This window comes from Typopeltis vanoorti, chromosome 17 (assembly GCF_054136105.1).
Source record: "Typopeltis vanoorti isolate ZY-2024b chromosome 17, IOZ_Tvanoo_1.0, whole genome shotgun sequence".
NCBI classification, from domain to species: Eukaryota; Metazoa; Arthropoda; class Arachnida; order Uropygi; family Thelyphonidae; genus Typopeltis; species Typopeltis vanoorti.
Window position 1 is genome coordinate 41,745,464 of NC_143565.1, and position 18,290 is coordinate 41,763,753.

General features: G+C 35.4%; 1 protein-coding gene across 1 annotated transcript in view; it reads left to right on the forward strand.

Moving 5' to 3' along the window:
* LOC150097320 (thioredoxin domain-containing protein 11) overlaps positions 1-18,290 on the forward strand; it is a 243,433-nt gene that overhangs the window by 136,500 nt on the left and 88,643 nt on the right. The window contains exon 9 of the mRNA XM_090407348.1: positions 8,625-8,673. Within this exon, the coding sequence (XP_090263474.1) occupies positions 8,625-8,673 (49 nt within the window). The remainder of the gene's footprint in view (positions 1-8,624; positions 8,674-18,290) is intronic.

Below are 18,290 nucleotides of genomic sequence, written 5' to 3' on the forward strand. Positions count from 1 at the left end.
AATTCTTTATGCAAAATATATCCTACACATTCTTTTGAAATGCCTATAATCTCAGCAATTTCATGCACTTTGACTCGCCGGTCATCCAATACCATAAACAAAATGCCTAATCAAATGCAAAATGCACTTGATCAATGATTTCTGGTGGTGTTACACTTTTTTGGACATCCTTCACATGGATCATCTTCAAGGCTGGTACGGCAACGTTTAAACTCGGCAGTCCATTTCTTAATTGTTGAAAATGAAGGTGAAGATTGCCCATAAACTTTTATGAACTTTGAATGAATTTCTTTTGTCATTAAACCTTCTTTTACAAAGAATTTTATAACCTTGCAATACTCAATTTTATCCATTTCAAGGGATACAGAGAATTTTTCAGACAGCTGTATAAAACACACCACTTGATAGAATGACTTGCAATTTCACATGGATTCCTATGACAGAGATGCTAACTTAGGGGAAAGAAAAAAAAATCGTGCCGATAGCCTTGTCATCTATGGTCGAGGCCGAGAACTTTTCAGTCAATCCTCGTATAGTTGTCTCAAATGAACTGCCCTCTGCATCCATTGGCAGGATATTCTGCTTTCATTAGGAACCCCCCCCTCCTCGCTCTCTCTCTCCATCCTGTTTCCTTTGTCCTCTCTGAAGATGCTTTTCTTGTGAATCTGTTGCCATGGTATAATAAGAGGCGATCTGAGATGAAGAGATATGATCATAAATAATTAAGAGCACAGACTGTGACTATTCTTTGCATTTTATCTCTATGAATATATTATCGTCATTCAAGTCTAATTAATGCCTATAAGTTCTTCATCCCACAGCCTCCCTTTAATCTGGGGGTAGCTACATTGAGCATCAGGTGATCATTCTCCCTAAATCCACCCCCCCACAAAAAAAAAATTCTTTCCTTGACTTTGCACTTCTGAACTCTAACTGAACAATACCTTCTCTAGACTCCTCCAAATTCAAATGCAAACATATAAACAAAGATTTAATTCTTATAGGCTGTCAGTTTAACATGGTCAAGTATAAGGTGATGCGCTTTGGTAAGAAAAGATCACATGCTGTGTACTATATTTATGGAATTGAACTGCATGAAACTGATGAGGCCAGAGAGTTGAAGTTTAGAAGGCATAAGTAGAAGGTAGCCAAAATAGCCTTATATAAATCCTTCCTTCCTTCCATAAACCTCGCTCCACACTAATCCTCCTTCACAGTCTGTGCACTTAATTATTTATGATCATATCTCTTCATCTCAGATCGCCTCTTATTATACCATGGCAACGGATTCACAAATTTTACTTTCTTGCTCTTCTTATTTGCTTGTGCTAGCACCTTTTTCATATCTCCTCGCATACCACACTTGTCACCTGCTAGATCATTTATACCATTTGAAATAAATATTTCCTTCACCCTCACTCTCTGCCTCCTTACAACATTGCTAACATCCTTAATCTTGGCTCCAGGGAAACATGATTTCTTTGTGCTCTCCTCAAGCAATCTTTTATCACTGAATCATTATACAACATTTGATCCTTATTCTCTTCCTGTTGCTCTTTCATACTCTTTCTCTGCCCTCCCATTTCTCTCTTCTTTTGCTTTTGTCATACTATACATCAGGCATTTCACCAGCCAATCTAACATTTTGTTCTGAGAACTCCACATAAGTATGCCATCTTTCCCATTGCCATCTGGTCATCTCTTCATTTTTTGATGTTGCATTCTTATTGTCACTTACCACGTGCTTCATCAACCTTGCCAATCTCAGTCGCATTTTCTCATATTCTGTCTTTCAACTGAATACTGTCTTTATTTTTTATTCTCTTCATCTGTCACTCACTCTCAAAACACTAACAATGCACACACACACTCAACAGTTTTTGCCCTTCTGCATATCTTTCATTCTGTGAAGTGCATACAGTTTACACATACTGAAATTGCCTGCCATTGTTTTATGCACAGTATTACAAGAAAACATGTTTTAAAAAACACAAAATCAAGCAAACAATACTTACAATTAAACACATAAAAATACCCCAGAAAAAAGAGTCAATTATTGCTAAATATTTTAAAAAACAATTTATCTTTCAGCTCTAAAAAATCACATGCAGCACCTCCTGCCCTCTATTGGATAATCCCAACTAGACACTTATATATAATTTTTTGTGCTTAACTTTTTCACTTCCTTGCTTATTGTTCTTTAGTTTCCTAATAGTATTATGCTGCTGTCCACTGAGCCGTAAACAGAATGCATTTTTTCATGTTTGCTTTCCATGTAACAGTCCATTTGTTATATATATATATATAATAATGCTTAACAGTGTAACCAACACCAAGAGGGGGGGGGGAATTATTAGACTCACTGATATTTTGCTGGGTTTCTACCCAGCATCACCAGAGCACAGTGATAACCTGTGACAGGCACACAGCACTAAACTATGTAATTGTAGAAACAACTTAAATTGTAATTGACACCTAATTTCCTTACATGGCACATTCTATGGGTTGGATAACTACAGAGTTAAGTAAGAGAAATCTGGCTATTAGGTCTTAAAATGATAATCTCCCAGATCTTTGGTATATGAATGCAGTCATACTTGTTGAGGTTGGGAGAGCACTTCATAGCAGTCCTATCTAGCAGTGTATATATTTTTCCTTTTCATAGGAAATAGTTTAATCTGAAGATAGGATGACATATTCAACTCAAAGTGTTTTTTATTATATTAAATGCTTTATTTCACTATATAATTTTAATGTGTAGTATGTTTATTATTTCAGTATGCCTACAATTCATTTTCTGTTTTACTGTTTAGACCTTCAACAAGAACCAGCTTTTCCATCTTAACTCTTCTCTTCAACAATTAGAAGTCCTCTAATTCTTTCATAAAAGAACCTTCCCTGTAACAACCATTGTTACAAATAAGTCATTATCCAATTTCACACTTGGAAATTTTTCCTCAATACTACTTGCAGTTGTTTGTCATTCAAGATGTTTATCATCATATGCAGTGTCAAATATAAAGCTACTTCTTACTCTCCCTAATCACTATTGCTTAAATGAATATAATATCTTAGTTATTCAGATGTACTCACCTGTTTGTCTTCTTCTACTTCTTGTAATGCCAGTTATGTCAACTTGCTGCTTTTGTAATTTGTGCTAACTTCACCTGTTTTTGTATTTCATATTTTGTAAGTTTTAGGTTGTTCAAGTAGTTAACTTTTCACTCTTTGCTATTCTTTCCTGATGAAAATTGAAAGCTGCTTTGAATAATATCCCTGCTGATATGACATTTTGATATCATATGTTATACCATCATATTCAGGGCTCCAGAAATACCATTTAAATCTACTAGCCAGAAAAAAGTTTATTTGCCCAAGGTCTTGATCTACTTTATATAAATATTGTTGTAGTGATGTTTTAAAAAAAAACAAAAAAACTAAATGTTATTTTGACAAAACAAAGTAATACATTCTTTAATTCTTGCTATACATTACACATAATTATACTGAAGTAAGAGCTTTCTTTTAAGGTAGGTTTAAAATGTATGCCACAATACAACTCATCACCACTCGATTTGCATTTCCTTTCATTTATTGTTAATAATGAGGGATGAATTTATATAAATTATCCATGAATGATGATTTAACAAGGAAGACAATAAAATTCACAAAAAACAAAGTCTGCAGCACTCAACATGGAACCAGACTCACTTTTCCCAATGCGCTCAGTCAGATGGTCCGGTCTTGGACTTAACCTTGCAAGATAATTGTATTTTTTTAAATAAGTGTTAAAAAAAAATCTGCATTATGTAAAATTTTCATGCATTTAATTACACTAAGCCAATTCATGTTGTGAGCTGTAAAATTGGCATAGGATAATACTATATTACAATTGCACACCTAATTAAGGAGTAAAGTGCTCAAAGAAGTTTAATTTACTTTTTTTTAAAGAATAGATTGTCTGATTTCTATTATTAGATTGTCTGTGTGTTGATGGTAGTGGTATCATGTAGCTGAAGGATTAAGTAAGGGAGACAGTGAATTATGGAGTAGCATTCCCTCCCACATTGAGTCCTTTTGAATAATAATATTAATTGCATATGTCATGCTTACTGTATATACGTTTGAGGTTAATATTGAATTAAATGAATGCATTGATTTGATTAAAAATTTATTGGAAAAGATAACTGCAATTTAATTTAAATGCATATGTGATATGAAACTTACATATTTTCTGTTTTCAAGTCAAGTCCTGTAACTATAACATGTAATGGCCACTAATTTTTATTGCTCGAAAAGAGAACTATTTATCAAAAGAAAACTGGAAGTGTGTTGTGTAGTAGAGCGTGCGTGAAGTGAAAAGATCCCTATAACATTTCTCTGAGTGAAATGGGGAGATGTTTTAAACTCAAAATTTATTATTATTATGAATGAAATGTTTGTTTTGTTTTTTAAGTTTAATTTATACAAAAAAAATTAATGCGTGTAGAGCGAGGCTGAAAATTTACTTACCACTTGTCTCTGTTTACTCACCTGTGGCAAGCAAGAGAGTCGATTTCTGGAGCCCTGATCATATTTATATGTGGTTTAATACAGTTTGATCAGCATTGTCCCAACTACCACTCCATTCTCATTCATTCAATATCCTGTCAGAGTGTACCATGGGAAAATGCAAAATCGATGTTGTCATAAGTCCCTTCAGTTCTTCTAGTCCTTAGAGGTAATGTAGAGATTTTCTCCTAATTTTCTAGCTTTGACTAACCGATCCCTTGTATATCTGTATATTTAATGCTCTGTATATCAGACATCTAAGTATATTTTTGTAATCTTAATCTTGAAGCAGACCAAATAACCTGCAAAAATAGTCGGTCATGAAAAAAATGTTGATGTGGACATAAGAAAATTATCAGTAATCCACATGATCCTTGAACTTCAACTTCCTATCTATTAGCACTCCAAGATTCCTAGTCTCATCAGTTTCTTCTAGCCTAATCCCACCAATATAATATGACATTGGAGATTTAATCACTCTGAAGTGAATGACTTTACATTTACTGACATTGAACTGACACCCATTTTCACATGCCCACAATTCCAGCCTATTCAAATCATTCTGCAAGTACTGTATATCAGCAGCATTCCTGATTACTCTACCTATCTTTGCATCATCAGCAAATAGCTATATGTCACTTGTCAAATCCTTCCTAATATCATTAATGTACAGATTGAATAACAGTGGACCAAACAGTGATCCTTGTGGTATCCCACTAGTTACCTTAAATCTTGCAGACTCACATCCTGCATATACCACTTTTTGATATCTGTCAGTCAGCCATCCTCTTATCCATGCTAATATTCTATAACCCAAACCCATTTTCATCAATTTATGCAGCAGTCTGCCATGCTGTATTCTGTCGAAAGCCTTAGCAAAATCCAAACGTATCATGGTGTATCCATTTCCCTTGTCTACTTCAATGGTAACATTGTTATAGAATGTCAGCAAGTTGCTAAAACATGACCTTCCCTTAGTAAACCCATGTTGTTCGTTGCAAAGTAGAGATTCACTGTCAACCCATTTCTGAATGCAAGTCCTAACCAATTTTTCCAAAATCTTCACCACCACTCCTGAGATACTAATTGGTCGATAGTTGGATACATCAGATTTTGCACCACCCTTGTGCAATGGCATTACCATACAGTCCTTCCATTCCTGCAGAATCTTCCCTGTTCTTAGGCTCATATTAAACAGCCTAGTCAAAGGAATGGCCATTTCAGCTAAACACTCTTTTAGCACACGTGCTGATATCCCATCAGTCCCTATTGCTGAATTCTTATTCAGTTTGTGCAACAGCTCTAATACCTCATCCTCATACACCTGCATTTCTTCATCTAGTGAAGAGGTGACAGTGAGATCAATGTTGCATATACCAGGTTGATAGCTTTTAACAAAATGGGCACTCATTAACTGAACAACCTCTTCTGATCTGTAACCCTTGTGCCATCAGGATTTAGAAGAATTATTCTTTCATATTCATTCTTTCTTTTACTTGCAGCATGTCAGTAGAATTCTTGTGGGTTATCTTTAGCATGCAGAGCCAGTTTCTTTTCATACTCAGACTTTGCTTTCAGTGCAACAGTTGTGTTTATTCTAGCCTGTTGCTTATAATGTTCATAACGGATGTCATCCTTATGCAAATTGTATTCCTTCCACATCGTCCTTTTCTTACGAATCTCTTGCTTAATAAGATTACACATCCATTTAACTCCTACTTCCCAAGTGAATACCTCATGATGCATGATCACTGTCACTAACCAGAGGTAGAATAGTTACATCTTTAACTAAAAGCTCCCTGACAATATATACAAATCGAACACTCTTTGTTCTTGAGTTCCTTCTGTCACATGCTGCTTGAGGAAGTTGTCCTGCAATAGCTCAATAAATGCATTTTCATTCTTCTCATGAGATTCTACTGCTACCTAATCAATATTTGGATAATTAAAGTCTCCCATTATGATTGCTTTTTTCATGCTCATCTTTTTTATTCGGTGATGCATTTCTTCATCACTATCAACCGATCTACCAGGTCTGTAACAACACCCCACTATGTAATTAGTCTTGTTAGATTCCACCTTACACGAGATGGCTTAAAACTCACTGCCACATGCAATATCGTTAGTAGTAGTACTACAATCATAGGTCTCAACTCTAAGTGGATTCAAGTCATCCAATATCATTAGCAGCAAGCCATTCTCTCTATCCTTCCTAAAAATACTGTACCCTTGACACTCGATACCAGTTACTAGGTCTGATTCTGATAGCCAGGTCTCGCTAATACTTACAATTTGAGGTTGCAACTATTGACTTAGTCAACAAACTCTATCTCTTTGTTTTTGATACTCCTAGCATTCATGTACAGACATAATAATCTACCTGTTTGTTCTTTTGTATTGTCTTGTCTTTAGTCTGCCTGACACAGTTGGACAACTTGCAGATCTCTATTATTCTCTAATGCCTTACACATGTAGTCATCTTTGCACACATGATGGATCCGAACCGAGGAACACAAACCCACAATCATTCTCTCCTCGTCAACATTTCCATGACAAAGCCCATTCACGTCATTAACACAGTTATATAACATTGTTGTCTCTCTTACACTCACATTCACACAATTCCTCCCTTTGTAATTTAGTTTTTCTGACTCTCTGTGTTAGGTCTCATACCAGTTATTAGTTTTCCAGACTCCTGATACCAAACTCATTCAGGTGTAGGCCATCCCTCTTATACAAATTCAATCTTCCCTTAAACTCACTCCACACATCCATTCCTTCTACATAGCCTGTGCATCGAATCGTTTGCCATGATAGTCCTTCTTAATTCATTTTTATCATAGCGAGGTAAAATACTAAGATTTTCGCTTTCTCACTCTTCACTCTTGCCTCTTCCAACAACCCTTTCATATCCTCTCTCATACTGAACTTATCGCCAGTTAAATTGTTCCTACCTACTACAACTAGGATTTCGTTTACTTTTCTTTTCTGTTTTTGAATTGCTTCCTTTATATTCTTAATTTTTGCTCCAGGAAAACTTGATGTTATAACTCACTCATCTATAGCATGTTTTATTATAGTCACCATACCAAATGTTATTTGGTATGGTGACTATAATAAAACTCTATAGATGAGTGACTTACTGATTACAATGTCACTTACTGATATTCGTTATTTCCTGACTTACCTGCTCTTTGCTTTGTTCTTTCTTATTTTCTTGTTTAATTTTCTTTCTCTCCCTCTGTTCATTTAAACGCCTCTAGACTTTTTGCAATTCCCACATCATTTCTCTGATGATCTGCTTCAACTTTGCTATTTTGGAGGTTAATTCATTTTCATTAACCTCCTCAATAACCTCATTAGCAGGGCTAACCTTCTTGTTCTCGCCTATGGTGCTTTTTAGGGCAAGAAATGCTAAAATGCTAATTTTAGCATATTTTTGGCGCCATTTCAAACGTATACTAAATATTGAAATATCTAATAAAAATATGCGATAAAATACTAAATACACTAAAATAACACTACTACAAAACACTAATTTTCTAAGGGAAAACACAATAAAAACAGACAAAAATCACCAAATTTACCAGCCAACCTCAATGTATTCTCGAACCTGAATATTCACCCAGAAAGTTCCCTGTTTACAACATAAATATACCATAATAAAAATATTTGTATTTTTTCACAGAGGAAAAATCTTTACTTCTTCATCATGAATTTCATACTCGGTGTTTGACCATGTGTCCCCTTTTTAGAAAATGCTTTAACAGCTACACTAACATCATAACATTCTGTTGTTGTGCAGCCTGATAATGATTCACATTAAAAAATAACCATAAGTCCAAATAATTGAGTGTGCTTAAGTAGTTTGAATAACCTTTAGGTTATTCAAACTACTTAATGATATACGTGATACATGCGTCTCTGAGACAACTGATGAAAGTAATACCAAGATATTCACTTTCAAATAAAGTAAAAACTTTATGTTATTGATATTGGTGAAGTGTTCACATATGTATTTACAGATATCGTGATTTCAATTGTAAAAGTAAGGCTTCTCTATTTTGCTGCAGCAGGAAAGCCAGTACCTGTTGAAAGAAGAAATTAACAAAAGAAACCTAGGTAAGTCTAAATGATGCATAATTTTGTTTGGAACATTACATTCTAAATCCGTACAGAAATATTAATAAGTTATAATTTATGATCTTTAGTGGTGCATTATTAAAAGCTACTATTAAACTGTCATTTTCAAAAAGTCCGTTCATGAAATTATTTATATTTTCTGTGTGACTATAATTTTTTGAGAAATTGAGATGTGTTATTGTTGCTTGCAACTTAACAAGCAAGGAAATACTGTATTATTTCCCAGCCAAGCTTCTGTCAAGCTGAACAATATACAACAACATCGTATAACAATGTACAGTTGTTGTATCCATTCTTCATGAAATTGTCTTCTGTAGTTTTAATTTCTTTTGTAAAAGAATTAGAATTTAAAATATTTTGCTCTTTCAGATATAAATAAGACTTGGAAGAGCATTTTCATTCAGCTGGATAAATCTCCAGTATAGAAGTTCCTTTATGGTATACTTCAGAATAACTTTCTGTCTAAACTCGACATCAGCAGAATTCAGATTCACTCCATCACATAAGATGTATTGTGGTGGAAAAGAGCTACTAAATCCATTTAATTGGGTTTAATAATTTTCTTAATTGGAACTGGTAGAAGAATTACAGAAGTACCGCATTGACATAATTAGTGGTGTGCCAAAACAAAGAAGAAAAAGAGAGATTTTTCTAAATAACTCATACAGGATGCTATATTCAGGCAGTAATGGTCAGAGAAAGGAAGGAGTAACTATAGTGTTTAATTCAGGATAATTTTTTTGAATAGTAGGCATTTTCAAATACTGATGCGAATAAACATTAAAATGGGGAATTGGACAGTGAATTTATGTAGGAATTTTTCAAATCAGAGCAGCAGTCGATATAAAGGAAAAGTTAGTTATTGTTGGAGATCTAAAAAGCAAAGTAGAAATGAATTCTAGACATATAAAAATGTTTGGGAAAATTTGGAAAAAAGAGCAGAGCTAATAATAATAGTAAGTACCCACTGTATTTTTGTTCAAGACACAGGTATATATTTAAATCACCACAGAAGTAATCACCATTTAGTTTGAGCAGAATGAAATTGAATATTATTGATGAACGCCATTAGGTGTCATATTGTGTGTGCGTAGAGTGGATTTAGCACTCCTGAAAGATAAGTAACTGTTTCATATTTTAGTCGATAATAGTTAACTTATTGTAGTTTTTGTTTTAAACGGATGCGTGTGATTGACGGAGCTATTCAGTTTGTAAGTAAACCTTGTATTTTTTATTTTTATTTTAAATATGATATTGTCAATATGGTGTCAATACATGGTAGAAAAATGGCAGCAAAGACCACATTGTGGGATTTTGTGCAGTGCAGTGTATGTGTGTGAAATGTATTCGTCTAGAAAATTAAAGGATATGTGGAAGGAAATTGAAACTGGAGAGAGTGTGTATTAATGCTACAAAAGTGAGTGCCTATTAGGTGATGAGAACATAGCAAATGTTAGTAGAGTGGACAATACCGATGGTACTGTCCACTACTAACAGTACCAATGGTAGGATGGAAAATGATGTTATTAATGTTGAACATATGTGAAAATAGAGAAAAAATGGACATCAATGAAGAAATAGTGTGTGTGAATGTTATTCTTCAAAGGATAAAGCACAAAATTGCAGAAGCGGACTGAGACCAAGCAAACAAAAAAAAAAAAAATTAAAGAGAAAATTATTTACGAAGACTCAATGATCAGGGTAGTACTTAATGAAAGTGTGACTAAATCATGTTTCCCTAGTGCAAAAATTCACAATATTAGTCACGCCATCTGGATGCAAAAAGGTAAGTTGAAGGAAATGATTATCTTGGTTAGTACAAATGATTTAAGAGGCCAGAAGTATTCTATGAGGGAGGATGTAAAGGAGTTGTTAGAAGAGGCAAAACTAAAGAGCGAGAAAATGAAGATTGAAGTCTTCTACCATGCTATGATGGAGGTGAACTGAGGAGGAGGACATTGCTAGCTAGTGAGTCTGTATGTAGTTTGTGCAGAAGGAATGATGTTGGATCTGTGGTCTGTATTTCAGTGAAAGAAGGATGATGCTGTACAATGCTGATGGACTGCATCTAAATGGTTTTTGGTTTAACGTGTCTAGAGAGCTTTGTTCACTGAGCATGCTGAAATGCAAATTCAGGAAAACTTGAGCAATGAGGGTGGAAGCAGGTGAGTTTATGTGAAAGCACCCATGAGGTAAGAGAGTTTGAGAATGACCAAGTGCAGAATTCTAATCTCTCTCAAGCAAAAATACTGAACAGGGTAGTTAATTCAGTAAGTAAAGGTAGGTGGGGCCTAAAGGGATCCTGCAGTTTCTATATACTACTCCGCCAGAGGTATCAGGAACAAGAGGGAAGAGATTTTTGTATTAGTTAGTGCAGCCTTGCCAAAAGTTATAGGCATTATATTAGTGAGACTTGGCTAACACCTGATCATGTTACAGGAAGAGAATGTGAATGGTTTCATATTTTCAGTGAAGATAGAGAGGATGGGGGAGAGGTACTGCTGTTAATAGCGGATGAATTATAGCCAAACAGAACAGCAGAAGGGTGGCTGTTCATTTGAAGCAGTCTGGTGTGAGATATTAAGGCCAGTAAGACAAAATATACAGTTCATGGTTGCTATAGGGCCAGGGAGTTCCATAGATGAGCTGGAAGACATGCATTGGCAAATTAGTTAGTACAATAAATACAGCTTGAGTGATTATTATGGGGGACTTCAACTATTGAGATATAGACTGGAAGGAAGAAAGATCACATTGCAGGAAGGAAATGGAATTTATACACCTACCGGGAGATAATTACTTGAGGCAGCATGTGATGGAGTGGACTAGGGATGTGAAAGTATTGGACCTTGTCATAGGATCAGAAGAACTATCCATAATGAAGGTGACCGCATTGCCTTCTATTGGTGAAAGTAGTGACCATGCAGTCTTAACTTGGGAGATTGTACAACATGAGGAATATTCTGTCAAGAAGGGGTATATATGTGGAACTACAGGGTAGATGATTATAACAAGCTTAGGAAGAAGCTTAAATTTTTTCTATGTGATAAAATACTTCAGGGTAAGGTTGATGATAGTGCATGGGATATAGTTACAAGTCATCTATGTGGCAAGTAAGAGGAAGAATGAATGTGGAAGATTAACCTTAATGAGTGATGTTCTTGAGGGTGCAAGCCGGTTACTAGGTTACATAATCAGATAAAATAGTTGAGTTACTGAGGGACCATTTTGCAAGCATATATCATCCTAGTGAGGTTACTGCTTTAATATATGTGACTGACACTAATGTGGGAATAGAGATGGATGAATTGGAGTTTCTAAGGATATTGCAGAATCTCAATGTAAACATATCTATGGGATTAGATGGGATATCAGCTTGGGTTTTGTGCGAATGTGCAAGGGAACTGGCAATGCCTCTGATTAGGCCCTTTAAGTCTCAGCTCTGGTAGAATTCCAAGGGAGCAAGAAAGAGTGCAAAATAATGCCCGTGCATAAGGGAGAAGTTCTAAGACTGCAGTAGCAAATTATAGGTAAAAGTGCTGTAAGAATTTGTCAAAAAAAGTATTCAAGAATGGATGGATAAAAATATGATACTGTATGAGGGGGGGGTCGGTCATGCCTTAGTAATTTACTCGAAAGTTACCAGTAAATAAGTCTGTGTATGCTTCGAGAGAGTAAAGAGAAAAATGTGAATAAGTAAACTAAACAAAATTAAATGAAAGATGTAAAAACATAAAAAATATTTTCAAAATCAGAAAAATGTTCTGAAGGATATTGAAAATGCTTAGAAGAATGAAGAAACAAGTATATGAAAGGAATAAGATGATGATAAGGTGACATTAAAACTGAAGATATCTGCAGTAGTAATTAGTTTGAAAGAATACTAAATCAAGAGGTGGCAGAACAGTAGTAGAAAATATACTGAAGAGAATACACATATGAGAAGTACAGATAAGGATTGAGAAATAAATCTAGTGACATTTTTCTTAAAGAGCTGGAGATTGAAGAAATTGTTGCTTAAACATGTTATGAGGATGGCTGTATCAGAGGATAGAGGCAAACCACCCCCATTGTTTTCCAGTTAGCTGGAGCAGTGACCATGGAAGTACCTATAGAAGAGAGACAGAGCTGAAATGTTGCATCTGTGAGATTAGAGGTTCAAGTGAGCCTGTGAGGGGAAGGGTAATGTATGAGCTGAATTGATCTCCTCTGAAGAGCATCAAGAATTTTTAGGGAAGTTTTAGGTCAGTGGTTCTTAACCTTTTTACTGGCTTGTACCCCAGTGAACTTAAATTTACATTCTTGCATCCCCTTGAAAAATGTGTTTTTTATTTGTTAGAAAAGAAAATTTTTTGCAAAACAATTTATTGAAAAAATACATAGTATCAACATAAAATCAAAATAACATATCAATTTTTAGTGACTAATTTGTTGTTGCTTTTTCATAATATTTTAAAAGTGAGGTTCCTTTTTCGAAAGGGCTACGCACATATCATCGCTTGCATTTAAGCGATTTCAGGTTTTTGTTTTTATGTACAAAAGTGTTTAAAATCCCATTTTACAAAGATAGGTGGTAGCAAATGGTAGAAGTGTCTGCAATGCTGCCTTTGCCAGTTGTGGAAATGGTTCTGAGTACATCAGAATTGTTCTAAATCCAATTTTTCAAATTCCATTGGAATACGTGCACTGGCTCACATTTCAATAAGATCGTCTTTTATTAAATTACCATCATTTATAGAATTAAGATCAAAAAGAAATGGATCTAATATCCACCTCTTCTCTTTGCCAGTATCTCCTGTGGAAAAATATCCATGAAAATAATCAATCAATTGTTGCAGATGTATTACGATTTCAGGCAAAATTGTGATTTTTTTTCGTTTTCCAGAACAGTTTCATCAAGCAAGGGAAAATTTGCAAAATTACCATTTTCAACTTGATGTATCCAAATTTTTAGTTTTTCAATAAAAGCAAATAATCTTTACTAGATGTTATTATGTTCTTACCATACCCTTGCATTGATATATTTAATTCATTAACACATTTAACACATCCGCTGAGCTACACAGGCTCCTGTGTAGCTCAGCGGATGTGGCGTTTGCACACCGCCGCGCTTGGCCGCACGAAGGAAGTCTTGGTTTCGAGTCTAGTCGGCGACTAGAGGAAATTTTTCTAAGCCTTTTTTCGACCGGTTCCCGAGTTAGTCGATCTCTGGCACGGGCAAGCAGGTTTTTCCTCCCGGAAACTCGGGTTTTTCGTCCTGTAAACTCAAGAAAATCGACCTTAGAACCCACATTATTTCAGACATTAAATATATTGTGTTAGGGTTAGGAACCACGAGATGGCGGCACATTTGAGCCGTCTCTCTTCACTGCGTACCGCTTAATTAGTGATAGCCTTGGGCCATCTGTCTCTGATTGGGTACCAGTGGAGATTGAACTGCCCACTCAGTCTCCAAAAGTTAGATAGGGCTAAATGGCCTCGCCTACTCCCGTATACGGGAATAAAATGGTGTTAGCTGATTTTTTTTTTTTTTTTTTTTTTTAGGTGAGCAAAAATATCTGTTAAAGTAGGCCAATCGAATTACTGCATTTCTTCTTTCAAAGTCTTGAACTAAATTACAGCTCTGGTTAATAAGAAACTGAATAATCTTCTCACGCATTTCAAAAACCCTGCTAAGCATACGTCCCTTGGAGAGCCATCTTATGTCAGTGTGATAAAGAAGCTTAACACCGATTTCTTCGCAAAAAGCACGAAAGATAGGATAATTAAGCATCCGTCCTCGAATATAATTTACTATGTAAGTTCTCTGGTAAAGTTTTTGATGCAAGTGCATGGTGGTGCAACATGCAACGTGTTATTGTAACTTGCAGTACTTCTTTTTTGATATAGGCAAAAAAACCGGAATTTTTGCCTAACATCGCAGGTACACCATCAGTACTTATTGAGCTAATCACATCCAGTGGTATTTGATGTTTCAAGAAAAAGTTTTTAATGTGATTAAAAACATCAATTCCTTTTGCTGTCAGTTCCAGTTGATCACAAAATAAAAATTCTTCCAAATTTTCCTTTATGTATCGCATAAATACTAATAACTCACCACAATTATCAACATCAGTTGACTCGTCCAATTGAATACACACTTTCAGGGGACTGTTTTTAATATCTTTTACTACTTGCAGTAAAATATCCTGACTGATGTCTTGAATGCATAATCAAATCACATTGTTTGATAATGGAATCTGCTGAATTTTCTTATGTGCTTCAGAACCTAATACAATTTTTGTAATTTCCAATGCACATTTTTTCACTAATTCTTCAGCTATTGTGAGGGTTTTTTTTCCCTTTACACAAAGATATGCCACCTGATAAGAAGCTTCTAGCAAAGGGAGTCAAATTTTGTAATGGTATCACTGCTATCGAATCGTGCCTTCTTAGACTTCAAAATGTTAAGTGTATGTCCTGTCAACCACCCTGCTGATTGTTGAAATGTTCTAACAACTTTGACAGTTTAAGATTGGAGTATGAAAATATTTTGCAACATAGAATGCATTGTGGTCTTTCAGTACCATCTTTTTCTGTTTCACAAGTAAATCCGTAAGCAACATAATCGTCTTTCCATTGCCGTCTTTTTGACATGGCAAGGATTACTATGAGTAATAAATTAATATTTACATATTTAACTATGCATTTGGCCATAGTTCCTTAAGAAAATTATAAAATAACATGTAAACAAATATTAATTTTAGTTCTTACTAAACTTTTCAAAATTCAAGAGAAAAAAAATTAATCAATTGTTCTTTTCTTACTGATTACTTAGCTGCCAGTAAAACAAAAAAATAGCTTTCGTTTGTCACTTGATCCACTTTGTTGACGTTTGTACAGAATGAAATGACGTCTCATGACAGTGGCGAATGTATGTGCAGCAAGTATCCGTGCATTCGGCTTGGGCACGTGCATGAGCGTTTGTCAGTGACAGTACATTTGGGGATATTTTTTGAATATAATGGTTTTTAATTTCTTAAAATGTAACAAATAAAAAATATGTGTAACTTATATTTAATGGTTCTTGGTGAAATAGAATAATTCTGTATGGTTTGAAAGATTATGTATCTTAAATATAATTTAGTTTGCATGACTTTTTTCCTCTCGTGGAAAAAAGCAAATGTGATTTAGATAATTAGTCCATATACACTGGAATATTTTCCAGCTTGCACTCTGGTTAAGAAACTGTGTTTGAGATGTATCTCCCCAAATGTGTGAACACTATTCTAAGATGGGTGGATTTGGGATTTATATAGAGTTTGTAGCTAGCTTGGTGGGTGTAAAATAGCTTCTTGAGTAGAAAATGATGCCTAATTTTTTACAGGCTTGGGAAACTATTGATTTGATGCATTTGTGCCAGGAGAGGCTTGGAGGTAAATGTCAGGCCAAGGAGAGATCGTCATCCTGTTTGGTAATATGTGTGTGTGTCTTACTGAAAATAAGGGAAGATGATCTGAGATCTCTTTTGCAAGAGAAAAGGCAGAATCCCATTTTGGTAGCATTGAAGGTGACCAAGTTATCCTTGAAGGGTAACTTCAAGGATATTCACTGAAGGATAGTATGGAGATCAGTGTTTAATGCACTGGTTGCAGATGATTTTGATGCTTGGAATGTCTGAGAACTACATTGTTTGGTGAAGTAGGATGAATGGTGTGTGTGTGCTGTTATCGTTGCAAAGATGTGGACAGGATTGGTGGTGATTGAGAGCAGTTCATTTACATGTAAGAGAAAGAGGATAGGTGATAGAAGTGAGTCCTGAGACAGTCCTGTATTGGTGGCAAAGCTCGAAGGAAGTGCCATCCACCATGATTCACAGTGAACAACCAGAGAGAGAGAAAGCTGGCTATCCACTTACAGAGGGTAGCAGTAGACAAGGAAGGCAGTTTGCTAAGCAAACCTCAATGCCAAACATGATTGAAAGTCTTAGAAATGTCTAGGGCAACAGTTGAACCTTTCCATAACACTTGTCCAATAGTGGGTGATGTAGGCTAAAAGATGACTTGTGGATCTTGATTGGTGGAATTCATACTGCAGTCGCTGATTAACTGGAGAGCGTTTAGGTGATAGAGAAGTTCACTATTGATAACTTTCTCCATTATTTTGGAGAGGATTGAGGCAATTGGCTGTTGGTCAATAGTAAAATGATAGGCTTTTATATATCTCTCTCTCTCTCTTTTTTTTTTGAAATGGGTTGGATATATGCTTGCATCATTGTTATAGGATAGGTGCCAGCTTGAATATAGAAGATTGAAGAGATGATATAAGACAGGTCTCTGGAGCACGATGTTTGAATCCAATAAGGGAGATGCCGTAGGGACACCAGAAGACTTTTTAGTGTCCAGGTTTTCTAGTATTCTTCTCATGTCTTTTTGCCAAACCTTCACTTTTAAGTTTGCGGATTCAATAGCTTTCTGCTTGAAAGTTTTCCCTTTAAGTTTGCAATGGGGGGGGGACAATGGTGAACTCTTGGCCATCCCTTCTTTTTGAAAGTAGAACTACTTGTTTTACTTGAGCATAGCATGTGGGCAAAGAATACCATATATTGTCTGGCTGAAATTTGTTTCATAGGAGGAGAATTGTCATTGACAGGGATTTTCATAAAGAGAGCACTGATGTCAATGCTGACTAAGAGATTTTGTTTATTTAAAACACAGTTCTTAATTTTGGTAATAAAATGTTGGCTATTTTTTATGTAGGAGGTGATAAGACCTACCAACACCGTTAGTGTTGCTGCTGATTTTTTAGCTTTAAGATAATATTTAGGACTGCCACTTCCTTACAGTTTCAGCGGAATGTTATCTTTATGTATTTGGGGAGCCTATAGATTCTTTATGAATTGAATTTTTTCACAACCCCAGAGGACTAGAAAGTAACTTCGTCCTGTAATTTTTTGGTTTTGTTCTTGAATCTTTTTTGTGAGGTTGTAATTGACTGCTTTATAAGTATTGGTATTGGATACTAGTATTCATCTTTTTTATGTGATCTTTTCTGTTTAGGACAACTTTGCCATCACCTTTGTGGGATAGTTCCTTATTTGTTTTTAGTGATTTTATTGCTGCTTTATCTTCCTTGGTTACGTTCCTGAGAGTAGTTCTGATGTTTCTTAATAGGCTATGTCCAGTCTAATTTTGTTCGTTGCTTTAGGAGGTGGGAATTTTAAACCTCTTTCAGCATGTCTAATTTGTCAACAGTTTAAGGAACACCATTGCCATCAGGAGTTGTGGAGCAGCCTTTGGCAAGACCTCTCAAATTAGAATGACACAGAACTCTAAGAGACAATGTGATATAGTACACTATGCTGCCATTAAATAAGCGTGCCCCTGAAGAGGTACCTGAAGATAAATCACAGCAACTGTCTGCCAGGTAATGTGTGTGTTTTCACAAGCATCTGTTATCTCTCCATATCAGGAATGACCTCTGTTTTGGGGATTGATGGTAGCATGCACTGGCCCCCCAGCTAGGAAGTAGCAACTTCTGACTAATACCTTCAGGGTCCAAATGCCAACTGTCGTATCCTGGACACTACAAGAAATGAGCACACAGTATCAAAGTAT